We start from the raw sequence: 17325 nt of genomic DNA, 5'->3' as shown, positions 1-17325 counted from the left end.
TCTGTGTCCCTCATCAGTATTCATTGAAAATGGGCAAGGGGAGAAGGTGATTGATGACTAGCAGCCGAAATCCATTTCCCCAAAGTTTCTGAGCTTAAATAAGAGCCATTACTTTCATGTTTTCAATGTGGCTTGACTTAATTCTTGGATTCCCTGGGACAAATGCAGAGGTGATGCAAATAAGCAGTAGTGTAATGTGAGGGTGAGAGGGGCAGCAGTCCCAGGTACTGATTTAGAGTGGGTGCTAGAATGATTCCTGCCTCCTCAGAGTCTTTGCTGCATCTGGAGAAGCCCTGAATTCTCTGGCCATAGGAGCAAAGTTAGAGAATTCCTGCAGTTCCTGGCCATAAGAGCCAGTGCAGGGACAGAGCAGGAATCATTTTGTGTGGTCAGCCCTAGAAGACCAGCTGCCCAGCCATAGAAGCTGTGTGCAGGAACATAACAGGAGCATCAGGGGCCTTTGAGTCCCTGGGGCAGGTAATATCCTCCTATGACCAGGAGGAGCAAGGGTATTCCAGCTCAGCTAGGGCTGAGCAGTGCAGGACTGATGCCACTGTGTCCTGGTACCCAACTCCTACAGCTGGGGTTTCTCTGGCTCATATCCTATGGCCAGAGAGGACATGCCTGCTCCAGATGTGACAAAGTAGTGCTCACCCTCTCCTCATTCTCACCTCACAAAAGTTTTGCTTAGGGAATCAAAATTTATAATTATGCCTCTGAAATTATTTTTTAAAGTGGATTAGTTAAATCATATTACAATGTGCATAGCTATTTTTCTTTAAAATTAAAGTGCCTTAATTCAGTTTATTTTAATTTACTTTGAAACTAAATTCAAATCAATCTAATTAAGACTATTTTGCTATTTGAATGAGTCTACACAGGAGTTTGATGCTATTTAACTAAGCCACAATAAATTCTTACCTTTAGTTATTTTTTTAGTTAATTTTTCTGAGTAGTCTGGCAAGCCTTAACTCTCACGCTTCCCCTACCACTTTTATCATCTCTGATTTTAGCCATCCTGTATTTGTGTAACAAGGAAACATGGAAATATCTGTTTCTATTTTTTGACTCATCAGTTTAACTGAGGAATAGGAAGGAATACAGTCTATCAATTGGGGGGCAGATTTTTCTAGGGTGTAAATCATTTTTACTGAAAAACTGCAAGCTTTTTACTGACAGACAAACTTTTTTACTGATACATGTCATTACTAATATATGACATATGTGACTTTTCTGCCAGCCCATGTGCCGCTGCCAGATCCCAGTATAGGGGCCAAAGTAAAAAAGTAAAAAAAGTTGGTTGTCAGTAAAAAGTTTGCAGTTAAATATATTTTTTTGGGTTAGCAACCCCACTTGACTGCAGTGATGGTTTTATACTGTGCACTGCCAGGGACCCCCTACTCACTCCCATACCCTGATGCTCCCAGGTGCACTCTGCACCATTCTGCCCCGTAACCATTCCAGTTTTACCCACACCAGCCCTGCTACCCTCATCCTGGCACAGACCCCCAAAGAAGCCTACTTGTGAACCACCAGTATTATGGGCAGTCTGAGATGCAACAGTAGCACATGGCTGAGAGAATGCTCCCTATAGGTTGCTGTCCTGCTCAAACACCAGCGATCACTGCTTTTAGTGTTTTTACTGATGGCTAAAGTTTTTATATTAACTTTATTAACAGCCAATTTTAGCCTGTTTCTTTACTGATAGGAAACTTACTGACAGCTGGCAACCCAGCTGTAAAATGGTATAACTGTATCCTGCTTATATGCTAATGTTTTACTTATAAACCTTTCATGGATTAGTATTAATGGATAGATTTTCATATAAATGATATTCATCTGTACATCTAGCCATGTGTTTCTTCCTCTCATTGTAATGAAATAGACAGAAAAATATTTAAGGTATTGAAGTGATATAGAATGACATCTTGGATGCTTATATTTCTGGAATTGTAGCTTTATCATATGCTCAACAGACCTGTCTTTACAGAGTCCAGATTTTTTTCCACACGTTGTTCTCTAGTTTTCTCCCATTGGTTAGACAGATCAGCCAGCATTTATTTTAATTTTTCACTTGTAGCTTCAATATTTGATACTTATGGTTGGGGTTTGGGCTCTCAACTGTCATTAGGACTGTGAAATTTCTACAATGTAAAAAAAAAAATTTTAGTTCCATTGTATAAATCCAGCAATGCAAAAGTTTTCTGAAATAGTCAAAAGTTGAATTTATTTAGATTCAGAATCATCTTCTTTTTTTTTTTAACAGTCTGGAACATTTACTTGGTCTTTACACAGTTTGTTCTGTACAAAAAAGGAAAAAGACAATCTGTCATTGATCAAAGTCTGTTCTGGTTTCCTCAGACTGTCAGCATTGTGGTACTGCAGCACATATGGTGCTTCTAGATGTTAAATGTGCCAACCTCAGTTCTAGATCTGAAGTCAACCACAATCCAGCAACAACTCTAGTTAGACCTCTAGGTCATGCTGTTCTAAACTGTAGAGAATCCATTAAAGTATGTAATGTAGTACTTTTCACAGTGATGGAAATACATCTTATATTGTGAATGCGCATAAGTTAATTAACTGAATCTGATCTAATGAGCATTGAGAAGTGAATAAGAAATCAATGCTGTGCCCACCGTGGCTAGTAATTAATGAAGACTCAAATCATGGCCTAGGCTATAGGCAAAGAAGTCATCATACATTTCTGCCAGTTAACTGCATTGTGGGTGGCAATGCAGTTGAGTTCACAGATTCTCTATATCCTGTCTTCTGTAGTGTGCAGCCCATGAGAGAAGGCAAGCAGATTTGGCTGTGTCCCTTTACAAAATGCTTCATGGTGTGGTTATTCTGGTGTGTCAGAAATAAAATATACTGCATCAGACCTAGACCCGAGAGCAGTGGGGAACCTAGAAGCAAGCTTGCCTCTCTGGAGCCATAACCTCACCCAGGTTAACCTCATGCAGAGTAACCTCACGCAGAGTAATATGTACTTGCTCTTGTCTTAGGCATATCAAAAACTGATCATCTAAGACAGGTTTTGGTAATCCATGGCCTGAAGGGCAGGTCCAACTCAAGGTGCTATTTGAGACAGCCTGCGGACTTGGGGCTTCAGGAACAGGAGACTACAGTGGCAGTTGCTTTCCCATGTCACTGTGAGGAAAAGCCTAGGCACTGGACTTTTCCGCTTGCCACATCAGGGGAAGGTGATGGCAACAGCTGGGTCCTAGCACCCACCTTGCCTCCTGCCTCTGAGCTGAATTGGTTATTCTGGCTTGCAGCCTAAAAAGGTTGCTGACTTCTGATCTAACAGAACACATGAGTATTTTAAATATAATAAGAACAACAACTACTACTATAGAAAAGCTAGAAATGCTTTATATTTGTGCCTGCAGTTCTTTATTTCTGGTGGAATATTGTTTTTGACTGTTTTCATTTCCAAATGTTTAAAATGTTCTATGGATGTTTTCTTTCCTCCGTTACAGTTTATCATGCTGACATATATCTTCATGCTGGCCTGGCTTGGGGTTACAGCTTTCACTTCTCTGCCTGTTTTCATGTACTTCAATCTGTGGACCATTTGCCAAAACACCACCTTAGTGGAAGGAGCTAATCTCTGCTTAGACCTTCGTCAATTTGGTAGGTGAATGATGAATATTAAAGACAAATCAAGATTTCAAATTTAGTTTACAGTGCAGCTTTTTTGAAACATCTGCTTGGGATATTTTCCACAAATATCCCAATACTGCTTATATTTTGTCAGAAAAAAACAAGGATAAAGCAAAGAAGTTAGGGAAGAGTTTACACTTTTCATCCCACCTGCTCATGTTCTACTGTTATACTATATTGACATGTGAATGCTTAAGGAGCATCAATTAAAATCAAAGATGTAAAATTTGTATTGCTGCAAAATACATTGAAAGTGGATAAATCATGCAAAATAGCTGAGAGAAATTAGTAGTATGAAGTGAAAATAAAAATCTGGCTGAGCTGATCAGAAAAATATCAAGTTGATGTGTACAAGGAAAACAATCAGAAACATGCAAATTCAAGAGGAGGGGGTGAGATCATGGAGAGGAGCATTATGAAAATACAGACTAACAACATAACAGACAGTATTAGCTAGGAGCTTGCAATGCAGTATAACATAAAAATGCAGTTTTGATCACTGTTGTATTATGCATTGGGGGAAAATTGATAACATCATGATGAAAAGGCCTCAGTGGATCTGCAGCTGGAAAATTACACACATTTCTGGTGATTACCATAAAGCAGGCGACAAACTGGAGGGAAGTTCACTGAACAGAAACATATAGTAAAGGGGCTGAAGAGTTTCAGTTATGTAGAAAAGTTAAGTTTGTAATAAGTAGGCAATCGGTGATGCAGATGCAGGTCTAGTATCTGCAGATGTCAGATCAGAGATGAGAAGCAGAACTTTAAAACAATTGCAGTGTCCTGAAGTATATCTCCTTTTCCTTTGGGAGGAGACAAGGGCATGGCTTGCAATAATAAAGTTTCCACTGCTTACATGAGACACTGCACTCTCTCTGTATAGTCAATTCTAAGCTGCTTTCTCTACCTTTTTTATCTGTCTATTAACTGAACTGAACTAGAGCAGGAAAAAGAGCTCTTTCCAAAATACAGGCTTGTGTCCTGGTCTGGAAGAAATGGGCTTGAGATTTAGCAGGATCTTTTTGGTATTTGTGGGCCTTATAGCATCTATATCTAAATAGAGCTGGGCAAAATCATTTATTCATCAAAATTTGGTGTAAAAACTTGTGAATTTGAGCCAACTTTGCCAAACTGATTAGCAAAACACATTGAAAATACCAAAATATAAAGTTTTCTAAAACAAACTGTTCCAACTTTTCCGAAATACTTAGGTTTTGGCACTGCTAATAAAAGCCAATGAAATGGAAGACAATAGAAGAGGTGCTGCTGCCCAGCTTTTACCAAGTAGCTAGAACATTCCTCCTGGATGTGGAAGTCTTGGGTTCAGTGCTTTCTGCAGGGGTTTGAATCCACATAAATTACCGCATAGAAGAGCACCTAACTACCAGGCTAGGTGGGCTTCTGCGCTTGAGTCTCTTTTCAGTTCTCCAGTTGGAACTCTTAGACATTGTGACTGCACCTACATGTCGCTGAACAGTGATGTTGCTATGGTGCCATGCTTTACTACTTGCTTTTGGAAGTAGTAAAGCACAGCACAATAACTTCTTGTACTGCACCATGTGTGCTGCACATGGTTAGATTTTGCTGCTATGTCACCATAGTGGCACACTACACTGGGGGAGCATGCCACTAAGGTGATGTAGTTGCCAATCACCTGTAGACTCATGTGATTGCTACATCAGAGTAATGAGCCATATGGCGACGTAGCGTGTCACTATGTTGCTGTAGGGCAATGTATAGATGTGCCCTGTGTGTACCTAATGAGGCACATAATGCCTCTTTGTTCTGATAGTTGGAGCATTCACCTGGGAATAATGGACACAGACAGATGTTCAGCTCCCCACTAACTGAGAACACTTGGCAAGAATTGTTCTGAATTGCAAGGATCCCCCAAACCAAACAGAAGTTCACTCTTGGTTCAAGGGGGTATGGGAATTTAGCTGCTGGCTGGAAGCCTGCAGCTGGTTTCCCTTAGCAAGGGCCCCTCTTCTCTCCCAGACTGTCCCTGTTTCAGAAGGGCAAATGGTGCAGAGGGAGCTTATTTTAGGGGATCCCCAGCCAGCACTGGAGCGGTGGGGTGGGTGAATTGGAACCCTTTCCCCCACCTCAGCTGGGAGGGGCTCCAATACACCCATTCCACCCTCCAGTGGGGGCTGAAAAAACCCCAGACCAAATTCCCTCCTCTCCCTTTCTCTTCTCCCTTTCTGGAAACAGCTCAAGGCTGGGAGGCAGTGCAGACGGAAGTTATAGAAGATGCTTTATTTTGAAACAGCTTCTTCATCTGACCCCTCATACAGTTAGGGTTCAGATTTACACCTGACTGGCCCTTTTGGAAGCAGTCTGCTGCTGTGCACTTGTGTTGGTCATGGCAATAAACTGCTTTCTGTGACCAGATTGGGCAAGAACTGTAACTTTTGTCTGTGCCCTAGGAGACCCAGTTTCAGTCTGTTCTCTGCCTGATTCAGAGATGGGATTTGCAGGCAGGTCTTTCAGAACCATTGCCTTTCTGGTTCAGTGAATATTTAAGTTCAAAGTCCATGCAAATTGGAACATTCTTAAGAGCAAGGAATCTCAAAAATCTTCTTGTCTGGTAGTTAGTTTACACCTACCTGAGAGGTAGGTAACAATGGTTCAGGTGCTGTCATGCAGAATAACCTAGGTGTCCTATAGCCTAGGTGAATACGCAAACCTTTTGGATATTGGGTAAGAAAAAGAAGCAGCATCTCCTTTTCTGGAAGTTTAGTTAATCTGGTCTTTCATTTCCTTGTTTTTTTCTTGTTGTCATTTAACAATTGATGGAAATAAATCATTTTAGTTCATGTTGAACCACACATTTCTATCAGAATATTTTTTTTTCTGGTTCTTTGGGTTGATCCGCATAATTTTTCACCAACTGGCAGCTAATCCAAAAAGCCAGTTATTTTCACAGGTCTAGTAAAAAAAATGTATTTCGAAATACTTTCTGTGGTTTTTATTTAGTTAAGGTTGTATCTATAGTTTATTATAGGGAGAGACAGAAAGGGAATGCATATTCTATTTTATTTACTGTTTCCAGCTACATGGACCCCACTGATTCTCTAGTAAAAACAACAGCATTATTATTTTCCAAAGTAATCTGTGTAGCAGTTTTCATCAGGCTAGTCTATGATTTAATATCTGATTATGTGCAAGAGTGAACAATACAGAAACTTCTTCCCCTTACTAACAGCAGTTGCTTTCATTATCACCAGATGATTAAGCATACTTCTGGGTAATATACATTTATAGCTTCTAAAAGAAGCTTTGCACAAGACAAACAAATTTGGATTGTGACCTTAGCACATTTGTTAGCACAGGGATAAAGAATATTTATGTGTTCCAAAAAGCCAAGTGAACACCCTGGTTACAAATTATATTCTAATATTGAAATATTGAATTTGGAATTTATTATATTTTTTAAATGGCTTGAGGACTGATTGTCTGTGTTGCTTCCATTTAAACTGCCACCAAATGGATAATATGTTAGCCTTGTGGCAACAAAAACAGGCAGTTTGAAGGTATGCCAGATTGGTTTTATTGTTATGTAAATATTCTGATGATATTCAAGAATTTAGATTCCACAGCTACCCAACTTGTATCAAAAGGCTATCAAATATTCAATACATTTAGCATTCAGAGTATTTAATCTGTTTCAGGAATTGTAACTATTGGAGAGGAAAAGAAGATTTGCACTATGTCTGAAAATTTCTTGAGGATGTGTGAATCTACTGAGGTGAGTAAATGTGATAAGGTTTCTGTCAAATCTATAACATGCTGCATTAAGAAGCAACTGGCACATATGTTTTCCTATGACATTTAACTCTTTAAGGTTAAGCACACTGATAGATTGGAGGCACAAAGGAGAAATGTAGTCATGATTCCTTTTCCTAGAAAACAAAATCAGTCTGCACTTTTTTTTTTGGTCATTACTTTAGTAATTACATTTTGATTTAGGGGTATTATACAAAGGATTCCATTGGACTTTCTTATTTTTTTAAATTTGAGATTATATTGACGGCTAATGCACAAACTTTGTGGTTAGAAGAAAATCAGTAGAATCAATAATATTACTATTTCTCGAAGAGTACAAGGAAATTGCAGAGATGGTTGTGAGGGAATAGCAGTGTTTTTAAACTCACTGGGCAAGATTGTAATATGGTTGAAGAGAACAGCCTATAGTAGTTTTGAAGTAGTTATGCCATCTGTCATGGCTTGTTTCTTTATTTAAAAAGCCATATACTGCAGTCTGAGTGATTTTTTGTTTTTAAATGTTAGGTCAAGGAAAACAATTAGATGCAACAAAATAAATTCTCCACGTGTGATCACAGTGGGTATAATCCTGTTCCCCACTGAAGTCAGCGAGAGTTTTGCCATTGGATTCTTTGTGGCTGTGATTAAACCTTGGGTATAAGTGCTCTTAGTTACTGGTTGTTACAAACTATAAAAACTGTCTGCAGTTGGAAAGAATTACTAAAAATTGGTAGATGATATAAACTGAAAATAAACGCAGCATCATTTCATACCTACATACAGCATGCCCTCTTGTGACAGAGGTGAAACTGGTGGAAAATATTGAATCATTAATGTCTGCAGAATGATGGCACCAGGAAAGTAGTCATTTGTGGTGGGATTCCGAGGGAGGCACCTTAGATGAAACATGACATAGGCAGAAATTATGCATCTGCACCCAATAATCCAGGAAACAAGCAATCTAGTGGCTGTAAAGCCCATTAGGCCCACAAATTTATTTGGCACCTATGATTTGGAGCTGTTAAGTTCTCAAGGCACACAAACTTAAGCTTCAGTACATGCAAAGAAGCATGTTGTTTGGAGCAGCTGGGTACCTTGTTCCCATTTAAACTGTGTTGCAACCCAGATCTGAAGTGCAACACTGCCTGAATTAACCTTAAATTGTCAGAGGCACCCAGTCCAGCAGGGACACTCAGAACGTGCTTATAGAAGAACAGCAGCACATGGAATGTAGCCAAAAGCAAAGCCAAGTGGGACACACAAGCTTTCCACAGCCAGAGGGGATTCAAATCTGCCTCCCCCTCTTCACCACCCCTTCTCTTCCCTGCCCCAGCTGATTGCTCTGCCCACCAGGCTATTGATTAGTCTGAGCTGTGTAATTCTCCAACTCTCTGGCTCAGCCTGGGACAGTCATTAGCTAAGAAAGCAAGAGCCATATAGTGCCAGGAGGGAAGCAAGTGAGAAGGAGCCTGACTATGTACCCTAGAGGCAAAGTCACTCAGCTGGGGAGACCGGGGTTGCAGAGTTACTTCTAAGACAGCTCATGCATTTTACCTTAGTCATTAGATAAAAACTCAAGGGATCCTGTGAGCAGACTTCTTTCCAAGTGAGTGTCCTAACCAGTAGCTTGTTTGCATTTCTGTGGCTTACGAGCTTTGCATTCTTGGCCACACTATAGACCAACTTCATAAGGAGTGGAGGATTAGACCATTCACCCAGACTATTATCTGGTGGTTAGGGAAATCTTCTGGGTGGAGAGAGAATGTGAGTTTGAATCCTCTCAACCTGAGGAGAGCCTTGGACCAGTTTTGCCTCGGCTGTTATAAAAAAAAGTTGGGGGGGAGGGAGGAACCCTTATCCCTTCTCAAATAAACAACTGCCCTCAGAAGAGGGCTCCAGACTCTGGATCACAAGAGGATGAAGTCTCCAGACAATGGTGAGATTGTTCAATATATGTTGCTCTGTTCAGCACTGACTGGCTTTAGGCAGCCTGGCATGTGGCATGTTGTGAATCACCATTCATAGGCACCTGTTTCTTCCCGTTGCATACAGAATATAGGCACCTAAATTTACTTCCCTGAAACACACTACTGAGGTTAGGCACCTGATTTTCAAGTGTGGCAGCACCCAAGAGAGAAATGTCTAATGTGCTTTTCTGGGTCTGCAATTTTTTGTTTAGTTTCTGTGGAAAGCACTTTCCATGACACTTGCTTTCTTTGTGCCCTTTTGCAGCTAAATATGACATTCCATTTGTTCATTGTGGCACTTGCTGGAGCTGGAGCAGCAGTCATTGCTATGGTAAGCTATAGATCCTCCTGCCCTCATCCTCCAGACCTGTGCTCCATCACTTCCCCTGACACATTCTGTTAGTATATTATTGTGAGAAGTACTCTCAGTAGCCAAAAATATCATTCAGGTACTACCCAGAGAGATAAAGTATGTGAAGTTTCAGGGATATTGTCAATGTGATTTTGTAAATTTATGTTTTTAATTATTTTTTTAAAATATTTTAAAGCACAGTATTATTATGAAGAGTCTTCAAACAGCACATCCAGATTGTGTTTTAAATACCAAGATTCGTTTAAGAGCATGGAAAGAGATTTTTCAGTTCCTGTACAGTATTTAGAAGGTTCTTCTGGGAAAGCCGCAAAGCAACTCCACCTCTCTCTTTCTCATGCCCTCCTGTATATGCATGTGCCTGCCTCCTGTCCTTTCAATTTCATTTTCATCTAAGCTGCTGCTTTTAGTGGCAAAAATCCTTTTGCGGATACTGAGGACCAGCATTCCCATGGGCAGTGACATACTAGCATTTCTGCAATGGGCATCACTTTGAACATGGTGAAATTTTGTCAAGAATTAACAAGTCAGCTTTCCAGATGTTAATGAGTGATATTTGTCAGTGAAGTTTGTAGTCTGAGCTACATATTTACATGCTGTGTCCCTTTCCCTTATTCTTTTTCTGTCTTGCCTAAGAGCTCAAGTGTTGTATAAGAGTGCTGGTGTTGGGACTGTCCACCACCCTGTTTGTATAGGTTCTAGCACAATAGGGACCATGCTTGAAGGGAGGAAATATAACTAGGTGCTGCTGCTGTAACTAGAACTGCTATCATATTTACTCTCATACCACATGCATATTCCCCTCCTCCCTCCCGGCCACCCCAATCAGCTGTCCAAAATTTTAGTACACATTTTCTTTGCTGGAATAGAAGCACGGAAATGCTGTGTTGCAAAATGGCAGCCAGCTTCTGTCTCAGTAAACAAGCAGGGAGGGGGAGAATCCAGTGTTAACCCTTTCATAGCTTGCTCCCAGCTTGCCAGTTGAGAGAAGCTAACAGCCATTTTGCAACAGCCTCTCCATGAAAATGCCAGCTCTAGGGCATGATTCTGGAAAAAGTCTTTTTCCTCCATTCTGACCTCTAAAAACAAAGTGTGTGTCTTTTCTGAGGTCATGTGGTATGAGAAAAATACAGGTATTATAATTATTGTTGTTGTCATATGTTTTGGTGATTTATTTTTCATCCATGAAAATTGTATTTCATTTACACAGATCGACAACAAATCTAGTTATATAATGAAAATGATTTTTTAACTTGAACCCTAGAACCATTGAGTGTCTTGTCTCAGTCCACTGTTTTGGTGCTTGCCCTGAGCATGCAGTCATGCTGTAAAAGAAAGATGCATAGTGTAGTAAACTCAGCTAGTTGGTCTTAAGCAGCATTTGTGCCTCAGTTTCTATATCAGCACAATGCTTCATTTAGCTTTCTCTGCTACCTCAGCAGGATGTCATGAAGTTTAATTAATTTTTAAAATCTGATATTTAAGTGCTTCAAGATAAAAAGTGCTGCATAAGCAGAATGATTCCATACTTTGCTTTATGTTAATGCATTTCATTAATTACTTAACTCTTCCAAAAGCAGACTTTTTTCTGCATAAAGAGCAACAGTAGTCAGAATATCACATTACAGGAAAAATGGTTCCTTACTGCATCACTGTTTCAGTTGCTTTACTAGTGATGTTCGATTTTCAGAAGGGTTATTGGTTTAGACGAGTATTTAAAAGTTAAAGTAACTATAAATATGAAGAATAGCAGTTAGCACTTGTATATCATTTTACATTTTCAAAGCACTGTATAAAAGGTACCTGATAAAGCCTTACAACAGTCCTGTGAAGTAGGTATGTTATTTTATCCCTCTTTTAACATAAATTCACTTCTCCAAGGCTATATGGTAATAGAGAAGGACTGGAAATCAAGAGTTTTTTAATCTAAGGCTTTAAACTCAGTTCCTTAGAGGCAATGCTGTTTTATCCAACATATCATTCATGCCCCATTTTCAGTATTCAGTCAGACTTCCTTATTTGCATAAATGAGCGTTTTCTTCCCAGTCTTTAATTGCTCCACAAATTCTGGTGGCAAGATCTTTACTAGGTACTGTCTTACATTCTGCCCCATGGCTTATATTTCCTATAAAAGGGGACATTACGTTCTGCCCCATGGCTTATATTTCCTATAAAAGGGGACATGTGCCAGATGGAAGTGATGTAATCTGAATTTAAAAGAGGACACAGAGTAGCTCCAGACTTAAGAGGCAGTATCAGTCCAGCAGAAAGAGTGCTGGATCCCACTGTTGTAGAATAGTCCCAAGAGCAGCTATGGATTTCTTTTAATTCCAGAAATGTATTTCAATATAAAGTGGACTTCAGGTTATGGAGGGGAAACACTTTTTCAGTACAAATTTTATATTGCCTAGCCGGTTCAAGCTCTGTGAGACTCCCTCTGTGCTGATGCACCAGTTATGATTCGGTCACATAAAATTTCAGCATGAATACTTCTGAATTTCTGTATAAAAGCTTTTCTGAGTAAGACAGCTGAGGAAGGTTGTCTCTTAATTGGTAGTAGCCCCTTTAGCCCTCCCAAAATCTTAAACTTTGCCCACTTTCAGTGCCTTTCAATGCCTAAAAGAGACTTCGGTCATAGCGCGTTATACAGATTCTAATGGGATGTGCATTCCTCTCTCTTTCTTGTGTGGCATAATCATCAGTGAAATACTGAAGTGCATTTATGCTCATAATGATATAATTAGGCTTCAGTGCCAACATCTAATTGAAATGCATCAGGATGGCTCATGCTTCTCTCAGAGATGGTTTCATACTATAAATAGATTGAAGCCAATGTAAGTACCTCAATGTACACTGAGCCCACATTTTGAGGATTTTGTTCATAAGAGCTAGAGATTTAGGTGTCTTTAAAAACAAAACAAAAACATGAAAGCTTAGATTTTGAATTGCAAAGTAGCAGCCATCAGGAACAAGGACCTGTTCAGTGAGCTGCTGCAGAGCAGCCCTACTAGAACCAATAGTGACAGCATATTCTCAGGGAAGATTTGATGCTGCTTGGGGAAGAAATCTGATTAATTAATGGTCTCCTTTCACCAGCTTGCCAATGCAGCGGTATGGACACTGAAATAAATTAGTGGCAAGAGCACTCTGATTAACTGAAGAAAGCTTAAATATATTCAACTGTAGAAGCTCCTCTTGTTTGTCATGTTCCTTTATTTCTCTTCAGTTTATGAATTAGACTAGGTTTTTCATATGGCTTGTTGTCACTTTTTGCAGCACAGTTTTATTTTCCTTGGGTCAAACTTGTCTCCACAGGAAACAACATAATTGCAAAGCAAACAAATACATAAGCAAAAAAGGATTAAGTCACACCATGCAATCCTTTCCCAGACCCTGAGAAGGCAATTCAAACTCTGTGAAGCCTCCTCAGCAGCCCTCACTCTCACTCTGGTTCTCCCTCTCTCTTGCCTCTCACTGAGAGCTTTTAACTTTCTATGGGTGATCCAGTCATCCCCATCAGTTGGCCTAGTCCTCCTCAGCAGGCAGGCAGGCAGTTGCCTTTCAACTGTCTGCAGCTGGGCTGCAGCCCCTGAGCCATATACCCTGCAACAGGCTATTCAGAGGACATAACCGTATTTGCTTTTGGCCTGAAATTTGTCATTTTCTGATTGTAAATTATAATACCACAAGAGAGGAGTAGTTTTTGAATCTGGCATGGGACAAAGAAAATAAGAGAAAGGCATTGTTTCTCACAGGAACTTTAATTTTTAATGTGGAATGATGAGAGTATTAAAGCTATCTAGATATTTCTGCAAGGATGAATAAGAGATTTCCAGTCTGGCTTGGTCCAGATCTAAAAAAAAAAAGAAATAAGAAGTTCATGTTCAGTGGTACAAGAGACTGCTGGTAGCAGCCATAATAGATTGCCAGTGCTGTACATCCATTAGGGTTAAGGACAGCTGATGTTGACCACAGTGCTGCCCAGCCCATAGTGCTGGTTTATAGTAGTATGCAGGCAGGGGGTGATTTTGGCCCTATTCTACAAACACTTGCTTCTGCACTGGTCTGAGCTACTTTGTGTTTTCATTCTAAGGCCTCTTACTTCTCTGGCAGTCCTGCTTTGGCTAAGGTGTCCATTTGGATGTAGTTTGGTTTCCATTCCCGTGTTTTGCATATATTAAGTTGTTTTGGGTTTTTGTGATTCACTGCATTTTATCACAAGCCATTACTTATCTAGGATTTTGTGCCTGGAATTTACAACTGTCCATGGAGAGGTATACTAACTGCATTGTATCAGTTATGGATTATAGCATTTGTGGACCACTGTTGCATGGAAGTACTCTGATACCACATGATAAGATTACCAAGGCTAAGTTTACAGGGTAAAATCCAGGAGGCAGACAGGCACATATAGTTTCATCTGAGGCCACCAGGTTTACATTATGTATCTGAGCAGAGTTTGGTTTGTAACGTGGAAGGCATCATGCTCCTCATGTGCCTTGAAGTGACACCAAGTGTTAAATGTGTCACGAAAGTATACTACAATGTATTTTGCTTTTTTGTAACATGGTTTCTCATGGTAGCCTCAGTGACTGTGGGTAACATTCTAAGTACTAGGAAACTAAGCTAACTTCCAGTTTTTGCAAGAAACTGGGAGCCACTTATGTGAATGGATGCAGTTCTCTGAAATAAATAAGAATTTTTTTAAAGTATTTTATTTTCATCAGAGCAACGTTTCCTGGTTTGGGAGGGGGAGAATAGCTAGAGGAGAGTTTGAAGCAGGAGCCCTGATGAAGTCCAGTGCCTCCCCACACAAGAGAGGTTGACATATGGTCTACCTCGTATTGCATGGCAGACAACTTATTTTCACCACTGAGATTCCTTGAAACTTTTGGTTCTGCTGTTGGCACCTTGTTAACTACCTTTTTGAGAAATTTTTCTCTTGCTGTCAAAATTGACCAAGGCAAGATGGGTTTTTTTTCCCTTTACTTGCAGTGCCCAGAAATTCAGTGGTCAAAAGGGTGGGTAAGATCCAAATTGTCAGTACTTGGCAGATATACAGTACCTTCTTTGGTAGGGGGTTGTTCCCATAATAAAGGAGAGTTAGGAGTGGATTTTAGGGGAAGGCATCTGCTAAAACAGACCAGGCTCTTAATGTCCTATACACCACGAAGAAAACTGACTTTTCTCTGACTTCTAACCCCTGCATGTGGAGAGGGTGGGGGGTTCCCAGAAATGGTCTGTGAGACCAGGTGTGGTGGACTGACTACAATCATCCTGCAAGAAGGAGCAAAGTTCTGTCCTCTACATGTAGAGAGCTATGTGCTACATGGTTCTCATATGAGTTGTTAATAAAATGCAGGCTTGTTAAAACACATCCCTTGTGTCTTGCTTTCCTGCATATTCAGGACAACGACAGTTCGCACTAATGAACTGAGGCTTTATAACAGGATAATATTCAAACAGTATTACCTTTCAAAACTGAAACGTACTGTACAATTAAAAGAGTTAGGGTAAAGTGCTAAAGTGTAGCTAGGTGAGAGGGTAAAAAAACTATACCTGTCTTTTTATTGTCTTCAAATCTATGGTCAGTTTTTCTCATATAATTATTTTCTCCTACATAATAAATCCTTTTGGGGGGGTTTTTCTCTCTCTACTGACTGCCTGTGGAAAAAATGATTTCTAGGAAAGTGACATTTCAGCCTAGCCCATTCTTTGGAAAGAGGGATCTAAAATTTCTTTCACAACCCAAAGGGAAGGCCAGTTGGAGCTAGCATAAATTCCTCTTGCTGCAGCTGTGAGGTCCAGTAAAAGGGCAAAGGAGCTGAGCCTTGTGAGGATAAGGAGTTCTCCTAGGTCAAACCTCAGTCTGTTTCTTAGGACAAGCAGTGGGACAGTGGGGAAAACATGGGGATCTGGGGGTGCCCTATGGACAGGTTTATAACAGTAAAGCCAGTTATTTTTTTAAGAACACATATAGCTTTGGCCTTTTTTTTTGGTCTATTGTATTATAACACGCTCTTAGATATATAAGATATCTGCAAGAACTAAATTACTTCTTCAGTACAAATATTTAATTTCCCTTTTAATACACTTCCTGAAAAAGGACATGAGGATTTTTTAGGGATTTTTGTTTTGATTTGCTTTATTTTTTGTAGGTGCTGTTTTTGGCTTGATCACACAATTGTCAATCTTATACAAAAAAAAAGATTTGTTTCATATGACTAAATGCATCCATCTCCAAGCTGCTTCTAATCATTTTATCTCCTACAATAACATTTAGGAGAATAGGGCAAGAAAATACTTTAAAATGGACATAAACACATCTGAAATAAATTTAACAGTCATTTGACCCTAGGACATTTTTTCTTCCAGGCTTCTAGAATGTTAGGTGTAGATTTAGAGCTTTGTATTAATGATAAAGTTCCTAATGATTATATATAAAATATGTTTATTAAAAATTACTGCACATGGATCTACTATTAAGTGATGGCTTTCAAAAATAATATGCCTTGATACATTATTCTATTTAGAAGAAAACTGTGTTAACTGTGAATTCTCTTTCTTGGGTTGCAGCACAGTCACAAATGGATTCCTCATGCTCTAGAAAGATTTGGTACCTACTCTCAGGGAATATGCACATGAAGCATTTACTTAGGGTGCCTACATCACCCTGAACTTTAACTGATGTTTCTTAGAATTTTTCAGTCAGGGAGTGAGTAAATAAGGAGAACTTTCCCAGAAAATAACCCAAAATATTAGTTTTGTTGAAAAAATATTGTGTCATACTAGAAACAAAGAGTATTAACAGGTTCCACTATAAATATAAGCACAAGTATATGTTTCTCTCAACTCCAAGCAGTAATGATTAGGTAGGTAAGAATCCCAAAACAGGATATGAAGCAGAATTGTTATATATGCAATTCCCTTTCTTCCTTACAGAGGAAGTGTTTATGGGTTGTATTAAAAAAAGGAAAAATATAGGAGCTGGTCTAATGTCAACAAGGAAAAATATATTTTCTTGTTCTTTTTTTTCAAATATGATACTAGGTGAATATAGTAGCATTGTAAAAAAAACAGCCTCATGTTATTTTGCCATCTAAAGTCTATCAGATATATATAAGAGGTTAACAAAACAAAGCAAATCAGGTTTTTAGGTGGCCAAAATAATTTGGTCTCCCTCATTTTTTACTTTAGGGCATTTGTAGATAACACACAGTTTTAATTCTCCCTAAATTGAAGCAGCATTTTTTTAAAAATACTGTTTCAATTTAGGATGAAGTAAACCCCCATGTTGTGTACACCCATGTCACAGCCCGATCCTTACCTGCCTCTCCAGCAATGGGGAGGAGAGAGCGAGCTCCTGGTGGACAAAGCAGTCCCTGAGCTGTGGTGGGGGCTGTTGCTTTCTTCTGCAGCAGTAGCCTCCCTCCCCCAGGTGGCACCTGCTCTCAGGCACCCGGCTTGAGCAGTCCTGAGGGGTACCACAGCCACAGAGGGAAGCACAGGGGCCCCCACACAGGCAGGCAGACTCCGGGGGGGGGGGGG

At 39.7% G+C, this 17325-nt stretch overlaps 1 protein-coding gene across 5 annotated transcripts in view; it reads left to right on the top strand.

Moving 5' to 3' along the window:
* GPM6A (glycoprotein M6A) overlaps positions 1-17325 on the top strand; it is a 494838-nt gene that overhangs the window by 469610 nt on the left and 7903 nt on the right. For all 5 annotated transcript variants that reach the window (XM_019521801.1, XM_019521799.1, XM_019521798.1 and 2 more), the window contains 3 exons: positions 3486-3639; positions 7347-7423; positions 9673-9738. In XM_019521801.1, the coding sequence (XP_019377346.1) occupies positions 3486-3639; positions 7347-7423; positions 9673-9738 (297 nt within the window). The remainder of the gene's footprint in view (positions 1-3485; positions 3640-7346; positions 7424-9672; positions 9739-17325) is intronic.

This window comes from Gavialis gangeticus, unplaced genomic scaffold (assembly GCF_001723915.1).
Source record: "Gavialis gangeticus isolate Ggan-Ray unplaced genomic scaffold, GavGan_comp1, whole genome shotgun sequence".
Lineage (NCBI taxonomy): Eukaryota > Metazoa > Chordata > Crocodylia > Gavialidae > Gavialis > Gavialis gangeticus.
Note: the sequence above shows the minus strand (reverse complement) of the source record. Positions and strands in the feature narration are given on the sequence as shown.